Below are 16,084 nucleotides of genomic sequence, written 5' to 3'. Positions count from 1 at the left end.
TTGGTATGACGCGGCCGGGGATCGAACCCCGGACCTTCCGCTCACCGGGCGGACGTTCTACCACTAGACCACGGAGGCGGTCCGGTATAATAATCCGTATTTGTGTCCTTGCAGATTTATGGGTGTTAAGCTGCTTTTTGGATTGTACTCCCAGACAAGACCGGTGCCATTACCACTGCCCGTGTGGTAAACTCTTCCGGAGAAAGTTCACATTTGTCCGACACACGACCACAGTTTGCCCTTTTGTTCTGACAACAAACCAGACAGCTTCTGAGGAAAGAACTTCAGCAGAGTCCCCTAACATCCAAAAAGTGAAGAGAGAGCAAGTTCCGAAAGAGACATGTTTTGTCTGCAATGCATTCATCTCTAAGAAAAACATTAAAAGACATATTGAGACACACAATGCACGGGATGGAGTGAAAACCAAGTCATACCAACGTGGAATATGCGTTGATAAACACCGCGGTCTCTACATGATCAGCAAGTCCAGTATCGGTCCAGATTACCCACTTCATGTACAAATGAACACTGTCACACAGCAGATACAATGTGAACATGAAAATTGCAATTTAGCTTTGGGTGTTGCAGCAAGGGGCAATGTAGGTATTTATCAGTGCCCCCATTTGCAATCAGTTATGTTTGCAAGTGAATGCCCGAAAGAAGTACACCTCCAGTCAGAACATGCTGAAAATCTTTGTCAACAGAAGGTAATACATTCTGCTAACATGCAGGTTGCCCAGAAGCTTGTAGACACTGCAGAACAAAGCAAAATACCTGTCGTCGTTTTATGGGAGCAGAAGCACTCTGTAAACAGCATTTATTTCTCCGTGTATGATGGAACGAAGGAATACTGGGCTAAACTCGGTCGCGCTGTAGTCACATTCTACAAGGACAAAGGACAGCTGAATTGTGTTTGCTGTAAAACCACCAAATCTTGCGTACACAAGACTCTTGTCAAATGGTATTTGGCACAGGAACACCCAGAGTTGCTGCACATTAGCTCCAAGGGAAGCGGTTACATCTGTAGTGAGAATGAAGGGGTATCAGTTGGACATTATCGTAGCGAGGAACCAACAACATCGGTCACCTTTGAAACCCGAACCTTACAAGATTCCGGAAGCAGCTTCTGTAAGACATACCCACCATCCGGACAAGGTGCACGTTTAATGGCAAATTATCTAATGTCCAGGAAGAAAATACCACCAGATTTTAAAGTTCCGGAAAATGCCCAATTAGGACATCTAGAAAACTTGTCACCTATCGAAACACATTGTGTAATGTGTGCAGATGGAGGAGAACTTGACCAGTATCTGGTAACCAGAAAGGGGAAGATATACGATAAAGGTCATGTCTATACAGGTATGTATGGTGACTGTAAATACCTTACAACAATTTATGCAAACAAATGAAAATTACTTCCTAGCAAATGAGAGCCAATTTATGAATGTGGACTGTAATTTGTAATCCGACAGGTGATATTGCTTGGGTGAGATGATGCGACATTACCTAGGACATACTGCTTGAATGAAACTGCATCATAATGCTTTCCAGACTATTGTGACGTCATCAGTTGTCACGACATCACTATCTAATGGCATAACTAATCTGTCTACCATCGAAACTGGGCAAGCTATGGCGATTTAAACTGTTATTGAACCGTGTTGATATAAATTAGTTGGCATAAAAAAACACAAGGGTGCGATTGCCTGTATAGTGTATCATAATAGTATGATTTTGAATATGACTTTTCTCTACAATGTTTTAATTACATTATTTCATTGTCAGATGTAGCTGTTTTCATAAAGAAGTGCAAAGCGTGCGGTCACTTCTACAGGTACCAAGAGCACAGGGATGGTATACACAATTTTGACGACCACGTGTTCCTGTCAGTTCGCCTGTGCCACTGGTTCAGAGTTAACTTGAAGGTACATTATACCTAATTTAGTTAGTTTATGGACGACTCCCTTCTCCAAAACAACACTTTGCATATTTATGTGATCGTGATATCTGATTGTTGTATGGCGCATTGTTTGTTGATATATGCACTTGATGTGGGCCGGTGACATTCGGACTTTAAACACTTTTGACTGTTAACTTAGGATTAGTTTAACAAATCGGCATAATGAATGTGATCAATTTAGCCTGCTTAATGGTTTCAGAATCATACAGCCGTAGGAAGGGCTGCCGATATCTTATCAGAAGATTCCGGCTTACATTTTCCCGGAGACAAAATGTTACAGGGATATCTGCACTTTGAGGCAATGTGCGATCACAAGTACAACTTTACCTGTGACATCTGTGGCCGTTTTCCATGTTGCCTGGTGACAGATGCAAATAGGAAATGTGCATTTCCATTAGCATGTAAGTCTATTTTATAACTTCCAGTGTCTAAGAAATGTATAAGCGCATTAACGATGTAGTTTCAAAATATAAAAATGGAAAGCAAAAATGTAAGGTCCATTATCTCATGGTTGGTCACACACAATATCCCAAAATGATGTTTCCTAATCCCTGTTCTCTCGTCTCTTATGGTAAACATGTATTGCTTACAGTGTCACAAGTACCAGGGACAGAAACAGCTACAGATGGAATCAACATGGATGTGTTTTGGAGCCAAACGGTGGAGGCGTCTATTTTACTTCGAGGTTTTGGAAAAGGTGCAGATCCTGATATTGTATTATAAATGACTCATCTTGTCTGTGTGTGTGTGTGTGAGAGAGAGAGAGAGAGAGAGAGAGAGAGAGAGAGAGAGAGGGGGGGGGGGGGGGGGGGCTAAAATTACTGTAAGGATATTGTTTATATACACTATAATGTATTTATCATTTCATTCCCTGGCAGAAGCAGCCAACGTCGGGCGTGTTACACCTAGTTATGACAACTGGGCTCCTTTCATTGGATTAGCCAGAAAAGATGAAAATGCTTTCAACACTGAAGCTGAAAAAGTACGATCTCTCAGAACCCATCTTCAAGATTCAGATTTTGATACAGGGGATAAGGAACTGACTGAAGATTTCCTGATCCAAATGTTATGTGAAAAGAAGGTAAATATGACATAATCGAAAGGCCTTATTGATATCAACTAGGCACATTTGTATAATTCTTGCAATCTTGATAGGCGTAGGTAATAATATTACAAATTGAGATATGATATGATATGATATGATAAGCATAGTCACTTATGTTTTCGACATTTTCTATATCATATCATGTAGGTTCTGGATGTACGGCACTGGTGTACAAAGATGGAAGTAGACGCCAAAGGGACCAAATTAGAGATGATCAACAGCTTGAAGGAAAAGTTGAAAAGCAAATCAACCTTCAACAAGTTATTTTCAAGCATATGGGGCCATTCTGGTAATTATGCCTACTATGGCATTTAAAATGATGAATAAATCATATTATTAATATAAACATGCAATTTAGGGTATTGTTCAATGTATGTGTACGCTGTGTGTGTTCCCACATTCAAGTGCCAGACCAAGTGATGCAAAATAACTACTTACTTTGTAACACAGTGGCTTTTGCTTGGTAATATTATTTCCGTTAAATGTCTTCAAGATAAGCCATCCCCAGCCCCCTCTGCATAAGAACCAGCACTGAGTCTGTTAATGGAATGTCATTTTGTAACTTGAAACTCCACAATCTCTGCTCGGATCCGAGCACATTCTGACTACTGGAGGATATAGTATACTGTTAAAAGCAAGGTTAAACCAAATGTGTCCCATCACTATGTTAATGTTCATTCAGGTGGATGGGTATCAGCGTCCTGCCCCCATAGAATAGTGTACGCATTCAAAGCTATTCTGAGGCCTGAAAGTGTCAGAGACCATGTCGACATAATTTTATCTATGTCAAGACAACCGCCAGTCATCATTAGTGACGTAGCCCCAATGATGTCACGCCATGGTAACAAGCGGCGGAAGAACATGTTTTCGCCAAACGAAGGACGCTTGGCTGAAGCGACCGCAGACAACATAAAAAAAGCTAAAGACGGGGTATTTTCAAAGAGTATACCTTGCATGAAGGAATGGGTGACAGCAGCACCAGTCTCCGACAATGATTTGCCAACCTCAAATGAAACGTTTTGTTTGCTGGATAGGTTTCATGAAGGGAATGCAAAATCAGATGAGGAACTCCTAAGGCGTATAACGTTTGTTCCCGAAATGAAGGGCTCAATAAATTCACAAGTTGAAGAGCAGCTGCACAGGGAAATGAACCGGAACAACTACTTTCTAGATGCGATGTCGCCGGGAAACTACATGTTTGTCCTGCGATTGCTTCTACATTTTCACAATGAAAATACAAACAGGAAAATGACAGAAGCAATCAAAGGAAAACTCAACACAGACATTTCGTTTGGTGAAATACGTCATGACAAGTTTGGCCGACTGCATCTTTCAGGTAAGAACTTATAAGTGGCATTCTATGACATGATCATATATGACGTTTATTGGGAAGTGAGTGAGTGAGTATGGTTTTACGCCGCTTTCATCAATATTCCAGCAATATTGCGGCGAGGGACACCAGAAATAGGCTTCACATGTGGGAATCGAACCCGGGTCTTCAGCGTGACAAGCAAGCGTTTTAACCACTAGGGTACTCCACCGTCCATATGAAGAAATTGAATACAATATAATAGGTTGACATTATTTTGAAGATATACGCCAATCAGCACGCACAAGCGCCGTATTTCATTTCCAAAGTGACATTTTACCTTCCAGATTTGGACAATGCAGCAGAAAAAGAAGGTAAATTGATACAATTTATTTCTAACATGTTGATATACATGTACCTAAACATGCAGCACGATTTAGCATCCATTACATGCCATGTCTAATTATAAGTTAGATGACAAGAAATAATAAAGGCTCTTGTTGTATTTTATTTGAACTTTTACAATGGCATGTTAAACTTTATCTGTTGTTTTTCAGTGATACATTCATATAATTTTCAAGGCTATTGTTCCTTTTACAACCAATGGAATCTGCTTCGTCGGATAATCGAGATAATCGTTCTGGTGTTGACCTTTCATATTTACAGGGAAAACAGACCTTTGGACGAGGACTGAAGACGCACAGAAGCACAAGAAAATATCGCTCAAATGTAAGTAACATTTATGTATCTGTTGGGCAGTGAGGTCGGTGTTCTTCCCGATGGTCAATGTCCGATTTCACACATGGGAAATGCATGAAGCAAATGTCTTATGTCCCTGTATGGGATATTGCTAAAATAGTGCTAACAGCGGCATCAAATATTAGTCATTTCACTGATGAATCTGTTGACCTGCATGTATTTTTAACACATTAATATAATATTTTAATGTGAAGTTCACATGTCATGAAGTATTTTTCATTTGACGAGAGGCCGGTCACATGACCACGAAACTGACGTTTATAAGCGTATGAACAACACACATTGAAATTTAGATGCATGTCTTCATGAGACTGTATGTCCGAAATTGTCGGAAACAATGGCGGACTTCTTCCACATCCCCATGGGAAACTCCTGGGAATTCCCTATCACGAAGAATTGAGAAGTGTCAGTATTGATCATTTGGGCATTTTCATCTTGAACATAGGGTTTCTGCATACAAGTGTTTGACTGTATGGCAGTGATGGAATATCCTCGTTACGACTCATCCTAGTAAACATAATATTTAAAGATATGCACACACAGACTATAGACTCGATCCGTGCCTAGATTGATACATGCGCACGCACACACACACACACACACACACACACACACACTCACTCACTCACTCACTCACTCACTCACTCACACTCACACACGCACATATATATATACATATACACACACACACACATATTGCCTACTTTTTATTGTACTTTTGTATGATACAGATCACAAAGTTACCTTGAAACAACTGCAAGAAGCACTGCAGAAGGCTCGTCCATCAAACGTGACAACGTTTTGCCAAGGGACATCAGAACGACTTCTGGCCTCGGTAACCGAACACGGGCTGCGTTTTAGAGGGAGAACTCCCGGAGATGGCAACTGTTTTTTCCACGCAGTTGTAGATCAGCTTCAACGCCTCGATACCAGATCAGTGTTTGACCACATGGGACTAAGGATGGCAGTAGTTGACAGCCTACGGAGTTATCCTTATGTAAGTGCACATCGGACCATATATTTGTGCATATGTAAGCTCAAACAGAACCCTTCTATATAAGGGCGAGCTGTCATGTAAGACGCATGCCACTGATATATGCTTAGGCGAGTACAGTATAATAGGCCTTGTATTGGCTTCAAATTAATCTGTGTCTAGGAACACATTTCAAAAGGATAATACATAATCAGATAACAACATAATGGAAAACAGCATTGCCAAGGAATCACATAGAGAGTGCATGCAGATAATCATTGTGACGTGTTATTGGTCTGGTGAGGGTACTGGGGTTGCCCTTCGGGTGCAGATACACTCGATAAGTGAATACAGATGATACAGGATGTCTGCGCAGGTATTCAGTGGGGTTCAGGTGGAGGTACGAAATTTCACTGGACAAGGCAGTTCCACGACTGGCATAAAACATGCCGACTAAAGTGGAGGATAAGGTCAGTTCTATAGCTGTGTACATGGTCGGTATTTTCTAACATGGTTAATGGACGTAACTCTGCACAGCGAATAGATGACAGCTCCTTGTTCCTCGTCCCATTCAACCTCACCTCGCTATGACTATAGTTTAAGGCGCATGTAGGTGTTTAATTTCAGAGAGTGATTGTGGTTTTAGCCGGTCAATGGAACCGTTGATGACCTCAGAAATTAGATCCATAGATGGTACTCATGTGGGAAATGTAACAATGGCTTGCGGCGTGACAAGCAAACGTTTCAGCCAAAATACTACACCCACACCCCAAGTGTGCCTAAAATTGATATATGATGAATTACTAATTAAAATGCTACCAAACCTGCTTGTGTAACGTCAATTATATATACTTGTTTTCTATAGGAAGGAGGCACACACCTATCCAATTTTGTCGATGTGCAACGGCACAAAACCTGGAACCTTTACTTGGAGGCCATGTCTACACCGGGTGAATACGTTGATCACCTTGTAGTACAGAGAACATCGCAGTTTCTCAAAAAGGACATTGCCGTTTTCACAAGTTCCGAAGATGGAACCGCGTCCGACAGCAATGTTGTAATGATATCTGGTGGACCAGGAGCGGCTATTATGTTAGGTCACTATCATGAAGCACATTATCAAAGTCTAGATTTCCAACGTGCTGGTAAGTATTCTATATTCAATATTTTCATTCATACGGGTTTCATATATAAGTAACTAAAAGATCAAATATGAAATAAGTACCCACTTTTGCCACACATTTGCTTTCACCAACAGTTCTTCTATATCAATTCTTCTAATTCAAGAACCTGGGCCAGTGGTTGGCATAATAAGTGTTATCATCCGATACATTTTAGTCGTCTCTTAAGACAAGCGCTGGCGACTTATTCTAAATAAATACAAAGTATAGAATCTAGTTCAACCGCATACAACGCGGAATATTTCCTTTAACTATCACCACTATTGAGCCTTTTACGTCAGATTATCGAGACTGGTTAATCTCTGTCGTTGACGTGTTACATTTAAGAATTAACTTCAATATATATCTTTTGCTTTTATCTTGGTATAAAGGTAAAAACCGGTTTGCACACTGTGTACATAAGCATAAATAAGTACGTCAACGATAGTAACTTCACAGACTGTTCATTAAACAAACAAATGTAGTCAACATTTCGAGCTAAAACAGCGCGCACACTTCATAAGCCAATCATAACACAGTTGTTCGTTAGTGACCTAAATATTTTTCGGCTTTTGTTTCCGCCTAAAATTCCTTGGTTAGTCAATGAAATGCCATGGAATCACTTGCAATGTATATAAGTACAAGTAATAAAAAAGTAATACATGACGTATATGTCATTTTAGCAAGCTGTTGCCGAAACAATCCGTCATTGTTATTTTAGGACAAGTGGAATGTTCCACCGCGCAAGCAGATTCATCACCATTGCCGGCGGAGGATGTGGTGAGTGTGATGAAACATATTGATATTTTCGTCTTTACAAATATGCTTACGATACAGGACAAACTGCCTTAAGGTAGAGAGTCATGTAATAATGTTTGTTATTACAGGGTGGTTTAACTTTAACTGTTACTTGTAACCTATAACTAAGTACACTTACAATATATAAAGGAAATATAAACTTGGCGGATACAATGATATCTTTGATATATAGATATAATTTGTTGTATGTTTTTAAGTTTCAAGATATCTGTAATGATGACAGAAGATTGGACGAAATAGTAGTGACGATAGGTCCCTACCGAATATCAAAATTGGATATTCTGACAATAGCACCAATACTTCCGAAAGAAACAGAAGACCAGCTGAGAGTGAAAATTGACAAAGAGACCAGATGGACTGTGGGCTGGTTAAATGATCAGGTATGTGTACACCACTGTATTCACATGAAGTACATTTATTAAACGGTGATAAAATGGAACAATAACGTTAATAATATTATGTTTCTTTGCAGATAATAAACGTCTTCTTGTATGTGCTGTGTCAAAGGCGGGGGGTAAGTGACAGGATATTCAACATACCGTGATATATACATATGATATGTACAAAATGATATGTAGATATGTTTACAAGATGCCATGTCATTCATTAATAGATTAATCAACTTTGTTACAAATTGTGATAATGTGTGCAAATACCAAAACAATATTCGTCCTTGAATATATCACTTGCTATTTTAGAATATGTTATTTGTTTCGGGGTAAGCAGAGAAACGCAGCTTTATCAAGCCAAGTTATAGAGGGATGGCAACATTTCAAGTCCAAAAGGAGACGCCGGGCGCCACTTGTTCAAAAGGTCAGAATTGCTTTTTAGAAATATCTGCAGTTACAATTTTAAACTGAAGACAAAATATGCCAAGAATTTTTTTATTCGCCCGTAAAGAGATCACCCGTTTAATAAACATACAGCTGTATAACACGCTGTATAATACCAAAGCGCGTGCTTATATACTGCGGGAACAAGTTTCAGTAACAAATACTGAAAACTCCCAACATCCCTGGGCTTATTCAACGACATTGCGTGTAGTGACGATAGATCACTGAGAGGGTATGCACACGCAATGACCCTCTCAACCCTGATGCTATGCTGACGTCACATGACATTGTTTCGTGGTTGGATCTTGTAGCAATATTCTACACATTACGTCAGAGGGTATTGTGACGTGTTGTAATCTGTTTGATGCAGGATCCTGTTCCACAAGTCGATAGTAGAGCAACGACAGACGTAAAGTTATGTTACTATAAGGGTAAATCTATTTTTCAGTGCATTATCATTTGCAGAAGCCCGAGGTCTTCCATTAAGACCGAGGGTTTCTGCAAATGATAATGCCCTAAAAAATAGCGTTACCGTTATAATAGCTAAAAAGGATGGAATTTGTTATCAAATAAAAAGAATCAACAATATCGGTTTTGAAACATTTACTGCAATCAACACGAATGTCACTGACCCGCTTTTACAAATATGGAAACGCCATAGAACAAACCAGATGACGTCACTATTGAACATGACGTCACCTATCCCTATCCTAACAAACAGTCAAAACCCAAGTATGGTTTGTTCTATGACATTTCCATATTTGTAAAAGTGGGTCAGTAACATATTTAGAAAAGTTATAAACGGCAAGTAATAAATAAATTACTAAGCTCGCTCCTGTTTAATAACATTTTTTATGAAACTCGTGAATAGTTTTCATGTATCGGACTCCCTTTCGATCGTGAGATACCAGAACTATTCACTCGTTTAATAAAATTAGTATTACACAGGAGCTCGTTTAGTATTCTCTATTTGTCATAAAGTGGGAATGGGTAAAGAGAAGAATATTTTGAAGATGACGTTGAGGAGAAGATATTATTCACTGTCGGTTGGTGAATAAGAATCGCTTAGCCTTGCAAGGCTTGTCATTATTGAGAAAAGAAAATTAAATCTTCAAGAAAAAGCGTTTTCTGATATTGACAGTATCATAAGTGAGATAAGATGCACTGGAAGAGTTTCTGAACCGCCGAAAGATGCCGACATATTGAGGAAATGAACTGAATGAATTGAATAAAGTTGATGAAGACAAACATTCCCTTAATGTAGCAACATGTAACTGGATACATATCAAGTCTAATCGTTGCACATATATGAAACCTTAAGACGGGATATTATGTTGTTTGTTGTTGTAATGCCACAATAAACAATAGTCTAGGTATTTGGCGACGTTTTAATCATGTACATGCTACTGTTGGAACTGCTTCTAGATTAACAATATAATATGTGGTACGGTATGAAACGAAAGGTATGTTTTCAAGATGGATGCATGTTGTTATACTGTCTTCAGTTGTCAGATATATATGGGCAGTGAATGTCATAAGAAACGTTTTAATAGAAGATAGATGCAGTTCTTTTGATGGTTGATGTTTTAACATAATGACATGGAAACGAACTATGTACATGAGATGAACATAGATATAATTTACCAGTGATATTTTATTCAATTAAATATTTTATGGCTAACTGAAAATTGCCAAAACACAACAACATAGGCTACTGTGAAAGACTCGCTATACTAATAAAGAAAACAAAATTTAATGTCCTCAATAATATATGTGAACAACCGATTGCCTGTTAATGCATATGATACCAGAGATGTTCAAGGGACGACATGAGATACCGTTTGTAGGCTGAGATTAAGTACACAATGCCGTGAGACAGCACAACCTTAGTCCTGTACTGTAGATTGTAGGTATTTGAGTATTGTTCCGAATGTAAAGGACCATGTTCGTTGTATTTCAGGAAAAACTCTCGGAAGCAGAGAAAGTGTTTATACCGATTCACAGACATGGAAGCCATTGGACATTGCTGGTAAGTTGTATTTCCTAGGTATCTGAGACAGAAATTGACCACACATGAATGGTGCCTATCGTATGTGTGTAGTTGTGTGACTCACGTCGAAGTGTGTGGGCGTGTGTTGGATTTCAATCGTGTGACTGAATTTCGGGTCGATCACTTGATCCTCAGATTTGTGTACAGGCCCACGTCGGATGGCAACAAATACATACGTTTTTGTGCAAATTGTGTGAATGGCAGTTGCTTCCATTTGGGGAGACATGCTTACCCCTTTCGTAAAAACCTGGCGTCGTCTTTGATTTTCAGTTTACCTTTATGTGAGGGCCACATATAGACGTACAACAGTTACTGTCACTCCTTATTTCTGACGCAGGTGTTGGATGTACAAGCCAAACGAATGCGCTTCTATGACCCCTTGAACCGGAGATTAGACGAAGAAGTGGTCAACACAACAAGGTAGGGTTGCTGAATAAGTAAATGCCTTATATCGCCACATTTATATTAATAAATGAAGTAGTTTTATAGCCTTACAAGTACATGGCTGCTTACGTTATTACTATGAACTGCTGAGTTGCCTGTCGGTCCAAACTCATTGCATTTGCACTTTTCTACAAAGGGAGTACATGGAATACAGACTTCAGAATGTACCAGATGATGCAATTGACCTATCAAACTTCAACGTAGAGGTCAGTCATGAGTACACCACACAGACGGATGCTACAAGCTGTGGTGTTTGCATATGCATAGTGAGTACAGCAGGTCTTAGAAAGAGTTGTTCAAAACTGAATAATAACGATAAAATATTTTCTCGCCACTGATTACATTTTGACTTATTCACGGTTACTATGAAGAAAATATTTTTTTTAAATTTATGTAAATGAAAGAATACCTGGAATAGTGAGTGATTTAATGGTCACATTGAATATGATTTCGTGTTTCAGTATGCGTGGAATGAATGCAGCAAGGACAAGAAGGTACGACCGGTTTTTTTTGGTGTATTGAAGTTCTAATGTATAGCAGATATATTACAGACGATATGTATCAATTATTATTTTTAAAATAAAAACATGACATATTTTGCAGTGTGACCCGAGCAGTTGCCGTTCTTTCATAGCCAAAGAAATTTTGAATGCAGTGAAGGATGTGGAACCAAAGGTACTAGATTTGTACACTGTGAATAATTGTGACAGTAATGGGCATATACGCTACTGTTTATTGTTCGTAAGCTAACCAAAGGTATGTGTCACAAATATATCCCCGTATTTCGAATATTCAATAAGTAATTCACATGAAATTCCATTCTACTTATAAAATATGTGCTACTTGGAACATCGTTCCATTTCAGAATACAACAAAGGAAATACCAAGCAAATACGGACTGCGGGAGCAAGTTCCAGTGGTAAAACATAATGAGGTTTCACTGATACATCTAGATGGTCGATTCCATTTCATGTAGTACTGAAAATACATTTAGTATACATGCGACCCGTGAAGATCCGGATAGAAGAGGTCTTCAGCAACCCATACTTGCCGTAAAAGGCGACTATGCTTGTCGTAAAAGGCGACTAACGGGATTGGGGGGTCAGGCTCCCTGACTTGGTTGATGCATGTCATCTATCCCAATTGCATGGATCGATGCTCATGATATTAATGACTGGATTTTCTGGTCCAGACTCGATTATTTACAGACAGCCGTCATATAGCTGGAATATTGCTGAATGCGGCGTTAAACAACAAACCAACAAACCAACCAACCAACTAGTACACATGCATGTGTTATGCACATAATGCATTAAGTACCCATGACAACAAACTGTTATGATTCATACCTAAAATACACCCGTGAAGACCCGGGTCAGAAAAGGGTTTTCAACAACCCATGCTTTTAGGAAAAACGGGGTCTGTGCTTGCCGACTTTTATTCAGTGAATTTATCTCCACAAGTTTGCATGGAAGTGATGCGACCCTATACACATTTTGTATTCACGTGCACTTTCTGGTTTCATAAGGTAATATAGAATTGACGTAATTTAATTCGTACTATAATTCATTAAACATAATAACTAGTAATAGTGGTACACTGTTTCAAAATTTCATATAAAATTTATTCGCTCCTGAAATTCTGTTACTACACTCGGGACACAAATACATTTCTATATGTTTCTGAATCAGAAGAGATTTTCGGATTCGTGGTGTGCTGACCAACCTCTGCCATTGAAACGAATACGAAGACCTGAATATGCGGCATTGAAGATCCAAACACAGGTACAGAAAGTAATATCTGATTCATGAAATATCTGAATGTTCTGTTCTTGCTCCATCACATGAAGACTTACGAAAGTGTTGTACAGTTCGTATCTTAAGTTGATAAATAGTGTACATTTGTTAAAAATTGGTTTGTGAATGACCATAGAATTGTTTGTATTTCATTTAGAAACCGAATCCTGAGGTGCAGCTTAAAAGGTATGATACTTTTGACAATAATATATGAAAACATTTTAATAATCATAATAAATCTTTGCTTGAAACATGATACGATTAAGACGATATCATAAGTTTGTGAATAATAAACTTCTATACTTGTGTCGCTTGATACACATCGACTAGTCACATAGGTTTGCAGGCAGTTAACATACAGCAATTAAAATATATTGGAGAAAGAATAATTACTAATTGCATTTACTGTTGCGAAAGAGGGAATACTAGAGATAATTATTAATTTACTACATATTATTGCAGCACAAAACGTGTCGAAAAGACGACAGTGACAAGAAAAGTCATGCGTGAGTATTTGTTTAGAAACCAACCTCATATAAGAATTAAGACACACACGCACGCACGCACGCACGCACGCACACGCACACACATGCACACACAGACAAACACACAGAGAGAAAAAGATGCCCATGGTATAAACTCAAAGTATCAATATGTTTGTTTAATACAAATAGCGGTTCCTGCAGTAGACATGAAGGAATATGGTGATCAACAAGTGAACATACTTGCTGATGATCTCGAGGAGCTGAGGACTGTGGAACGATCAGAATTTCGAAATGTGGTATGAACATTCATATATATTGACCTACAGTTTTAGTTGTAAATATTATATTGGCATAACAACTTGTGAGTTTCAATATAGATGGGAGATAGATAGATAGATAGATAGATAGATAGATAGATAGATAGATAGAAGATAGATAGATAGATAGATAGATAGATAGATAGATAGATAGTGTTAATTTCCAATCTCTAGACTGTAGTAAATGTGTCACGAATAACAATATGAAAACGTATTTTTGATGACGTTTTCATTACATTGGATTTGTAACTATATAAATATGTTTCTGTGTACACTTGATAAACGGTATAACTAGGAATGTTTTGTTCCTTTAGTTGGAAAAGATAATTGATGAAGATGTACCCAGGCTGTACCGGTACCCAACAAATGATACAGAAGAAGTACCTGAAGAGTTCAGGAGACATGTGCTTTATTTTCAACGAAAGAAGCTGGAGAGGAGCAGAGCCATGTCCCACCTCAATGCTGTTGTAAATATTACTCTAATGTGACTTCACGAATGTTGAAAACGCCTATTAATTTGCCAGTGTTTGGAAATACTGATAACCATCTCAACACAGAAATACTGAGTTACATATTAAATTTGCTTACAGATAAACGGTATGTTCATACTACAGTGACATTTGTCTAACCGGCCTCTATCTAAAGCGGATATGCCCATATATGAAGATATTTTCGATCCAAACTTTTACACGTAAATTTATACTGAGAGTACATGACATGACTTAATGATAGAATGACTGCTTTCAGGGATATGCCATACTGATGCAGTCCATGGAGACACATTTGGTGACGAGGACAAGAGGTCCTAGGTAAGTATAGGATAAAATAAACTTAAGGAACATATTTAATTTTCCATTAAGAAGCTTCTGCTTGTTTGTCATCACTATATAAGAATCAAGCGGGTATTAAGAACCAATAAGCTTTGTTTCCACAACTGACCGATAGTTTTACGGCATACACTACCAACAAATATACAGAAATGATGTAGTGATTTATTTAATTTGCATTTTCAGACTTTATGACATCACAAAAAGAAATCTGATTCTACCCGATGTTGTACTACAATTTGGACGTCCAAGGTATGTGAGTGATGATTGTAAGTTGTAATACATAGTTCTGTCCTAATGGTTGTACGGGTGACAGAAACAGGAGGCTTTAGCGATCACAAAAATTGTTGTCGCTCGATTCACATATTTTTCAGGAACGACTATTTCCTCAAAGTGGTGGAAGATTTCATTTTCTACCATGCCAGAAAGCATTTCGAAACAAGGCACACAGGTATGTAATTCTTGAGTGGGTGAGTGAGTGAGTGAGTGTGATGTTCGTGGATATCAGTATACCAATAATAAATAAAAGGATTCGTCAGCATATTAAAGAGGAGAGAAAATGCCGAGGTCATGCAGGTCGAAGTCATGTAATCCTTAAATAACTGCGACTTCGTTGAAACCATTTTGTGTAAATATACTACTTTTGCATTTTCAACATGTATACTCGAACCCTGTTTTGTCGAATGTACCGATATGTCAAACCTTGTCTGTGGTCGCGACCGCCTATACAAATACATATAATTCACCCGCAAATGTCTAATTAGACATGATATAACAAATCGTTATCTCGAAATTTGACTTAAATATTTAATGCTTGGCACGTTAACAGTTTTGAGAAGCGCAAATAAACATCTCGCATAGTTGTGAGCAATTCTCCTACATACATACATGTATAGGCCTATTTGTAGTATATTTCTTCTCACATCTAACAACGCTGTAAATGGATTTTGAACCAATTGTTCATACACGTATGTAGTTACAATTTTGTCCAGTTGTCATATATGTAACTTTTAGTACGTTATTTTGTTTCAGATTCATGACAGATTGGATATGCGCTTATTTAAGAGAAAGCGTTATGAGTACATAAGAGTATATCTATTACAAAAAATGAGGACCGGGTTGATATAAGAGTGAGTGAAAGGTTGATATTGGAGTGAATGAGTGAGTGACATTAAGAAGATATGTTGTTTGAATATTGAATATTTGATGTTTGTGCTTAGTGGAAGGCCATAGAAAACTTGTTTAAT

The 16,084-nt window shown here is 38.3% G+C and overlaps 1 protein-coding gene across 1 annotated transcript; it reads left to right on the top strand.

Annotated features, from left to right (window-relative positions):
* The first annotated feature begins 725 nt into the window (after positions 1–725).
* LOC139460723 (uncharacterized) lies at positions 726–15,877 on the top strand. Its single transcript, XM_071242200.1, has 30 exons — positions 726–1,359; positions 1,786–1,925; positions 2,160–2,361; positions 2,553–2,657; positions 2,839–3,041; positions 3,213–3,354; positions 3,748–4,401; positions 4,722–4,748; positions 5,041–5,103; positions 5,865–6,130; positions 6,972–7,251; positions 7,988–8,046; positions 8,283–8,465; positions 8,558–8,599; positions 8,812–8,898; positions 10,879–10,947; positions 11,306–11,388; positions 11,549–11,678; positions 11,874–11,906; positions 12,016–12,087; positions 12,278–12,331; positions 13,104–13,196; positions 13,366–13,394; positions 13,671–13,714; positions 13,883–13,989; positions 14,325–14,477; positions 14,758–14,819; positions 15,024–15,089; positions 15,212–15,288; positions 15,870–15,877. The coding sequence occupies exons 1-30, from the start codon at positions 726–728 to the stop codon at positions 15,875–15,877; spliced, it is 4,167 nt and encodes a 1,388-aa protein (XP_071098301.1).
* The last annotated feature ends 207 nt before the right edge of the window (positions 15,878–16,084 follow it).

This window comes from Haliotis cracherodii, unplaced genomic scaffold (assembly GCF_022045235.1).
Source record: "Haliotis cracherodii isolate W230 unplaced genomic scaffold, xgHalCrac1.p SCAF_14, whole genome shotgun sequence".
Taxonomy (NCBI): domain Eukaryota; kingdom Metazoa; phylum Mollusca; class Gastropoda; order Lepetellida; family Haliotidae; genus Haliotis; species Haliotis cracherodii.
The sequence above is the reverse complement of the archived record's forward strand: the minus strand, read 5'-3'. Positions and strand labels throughout refer to the sequence as shown.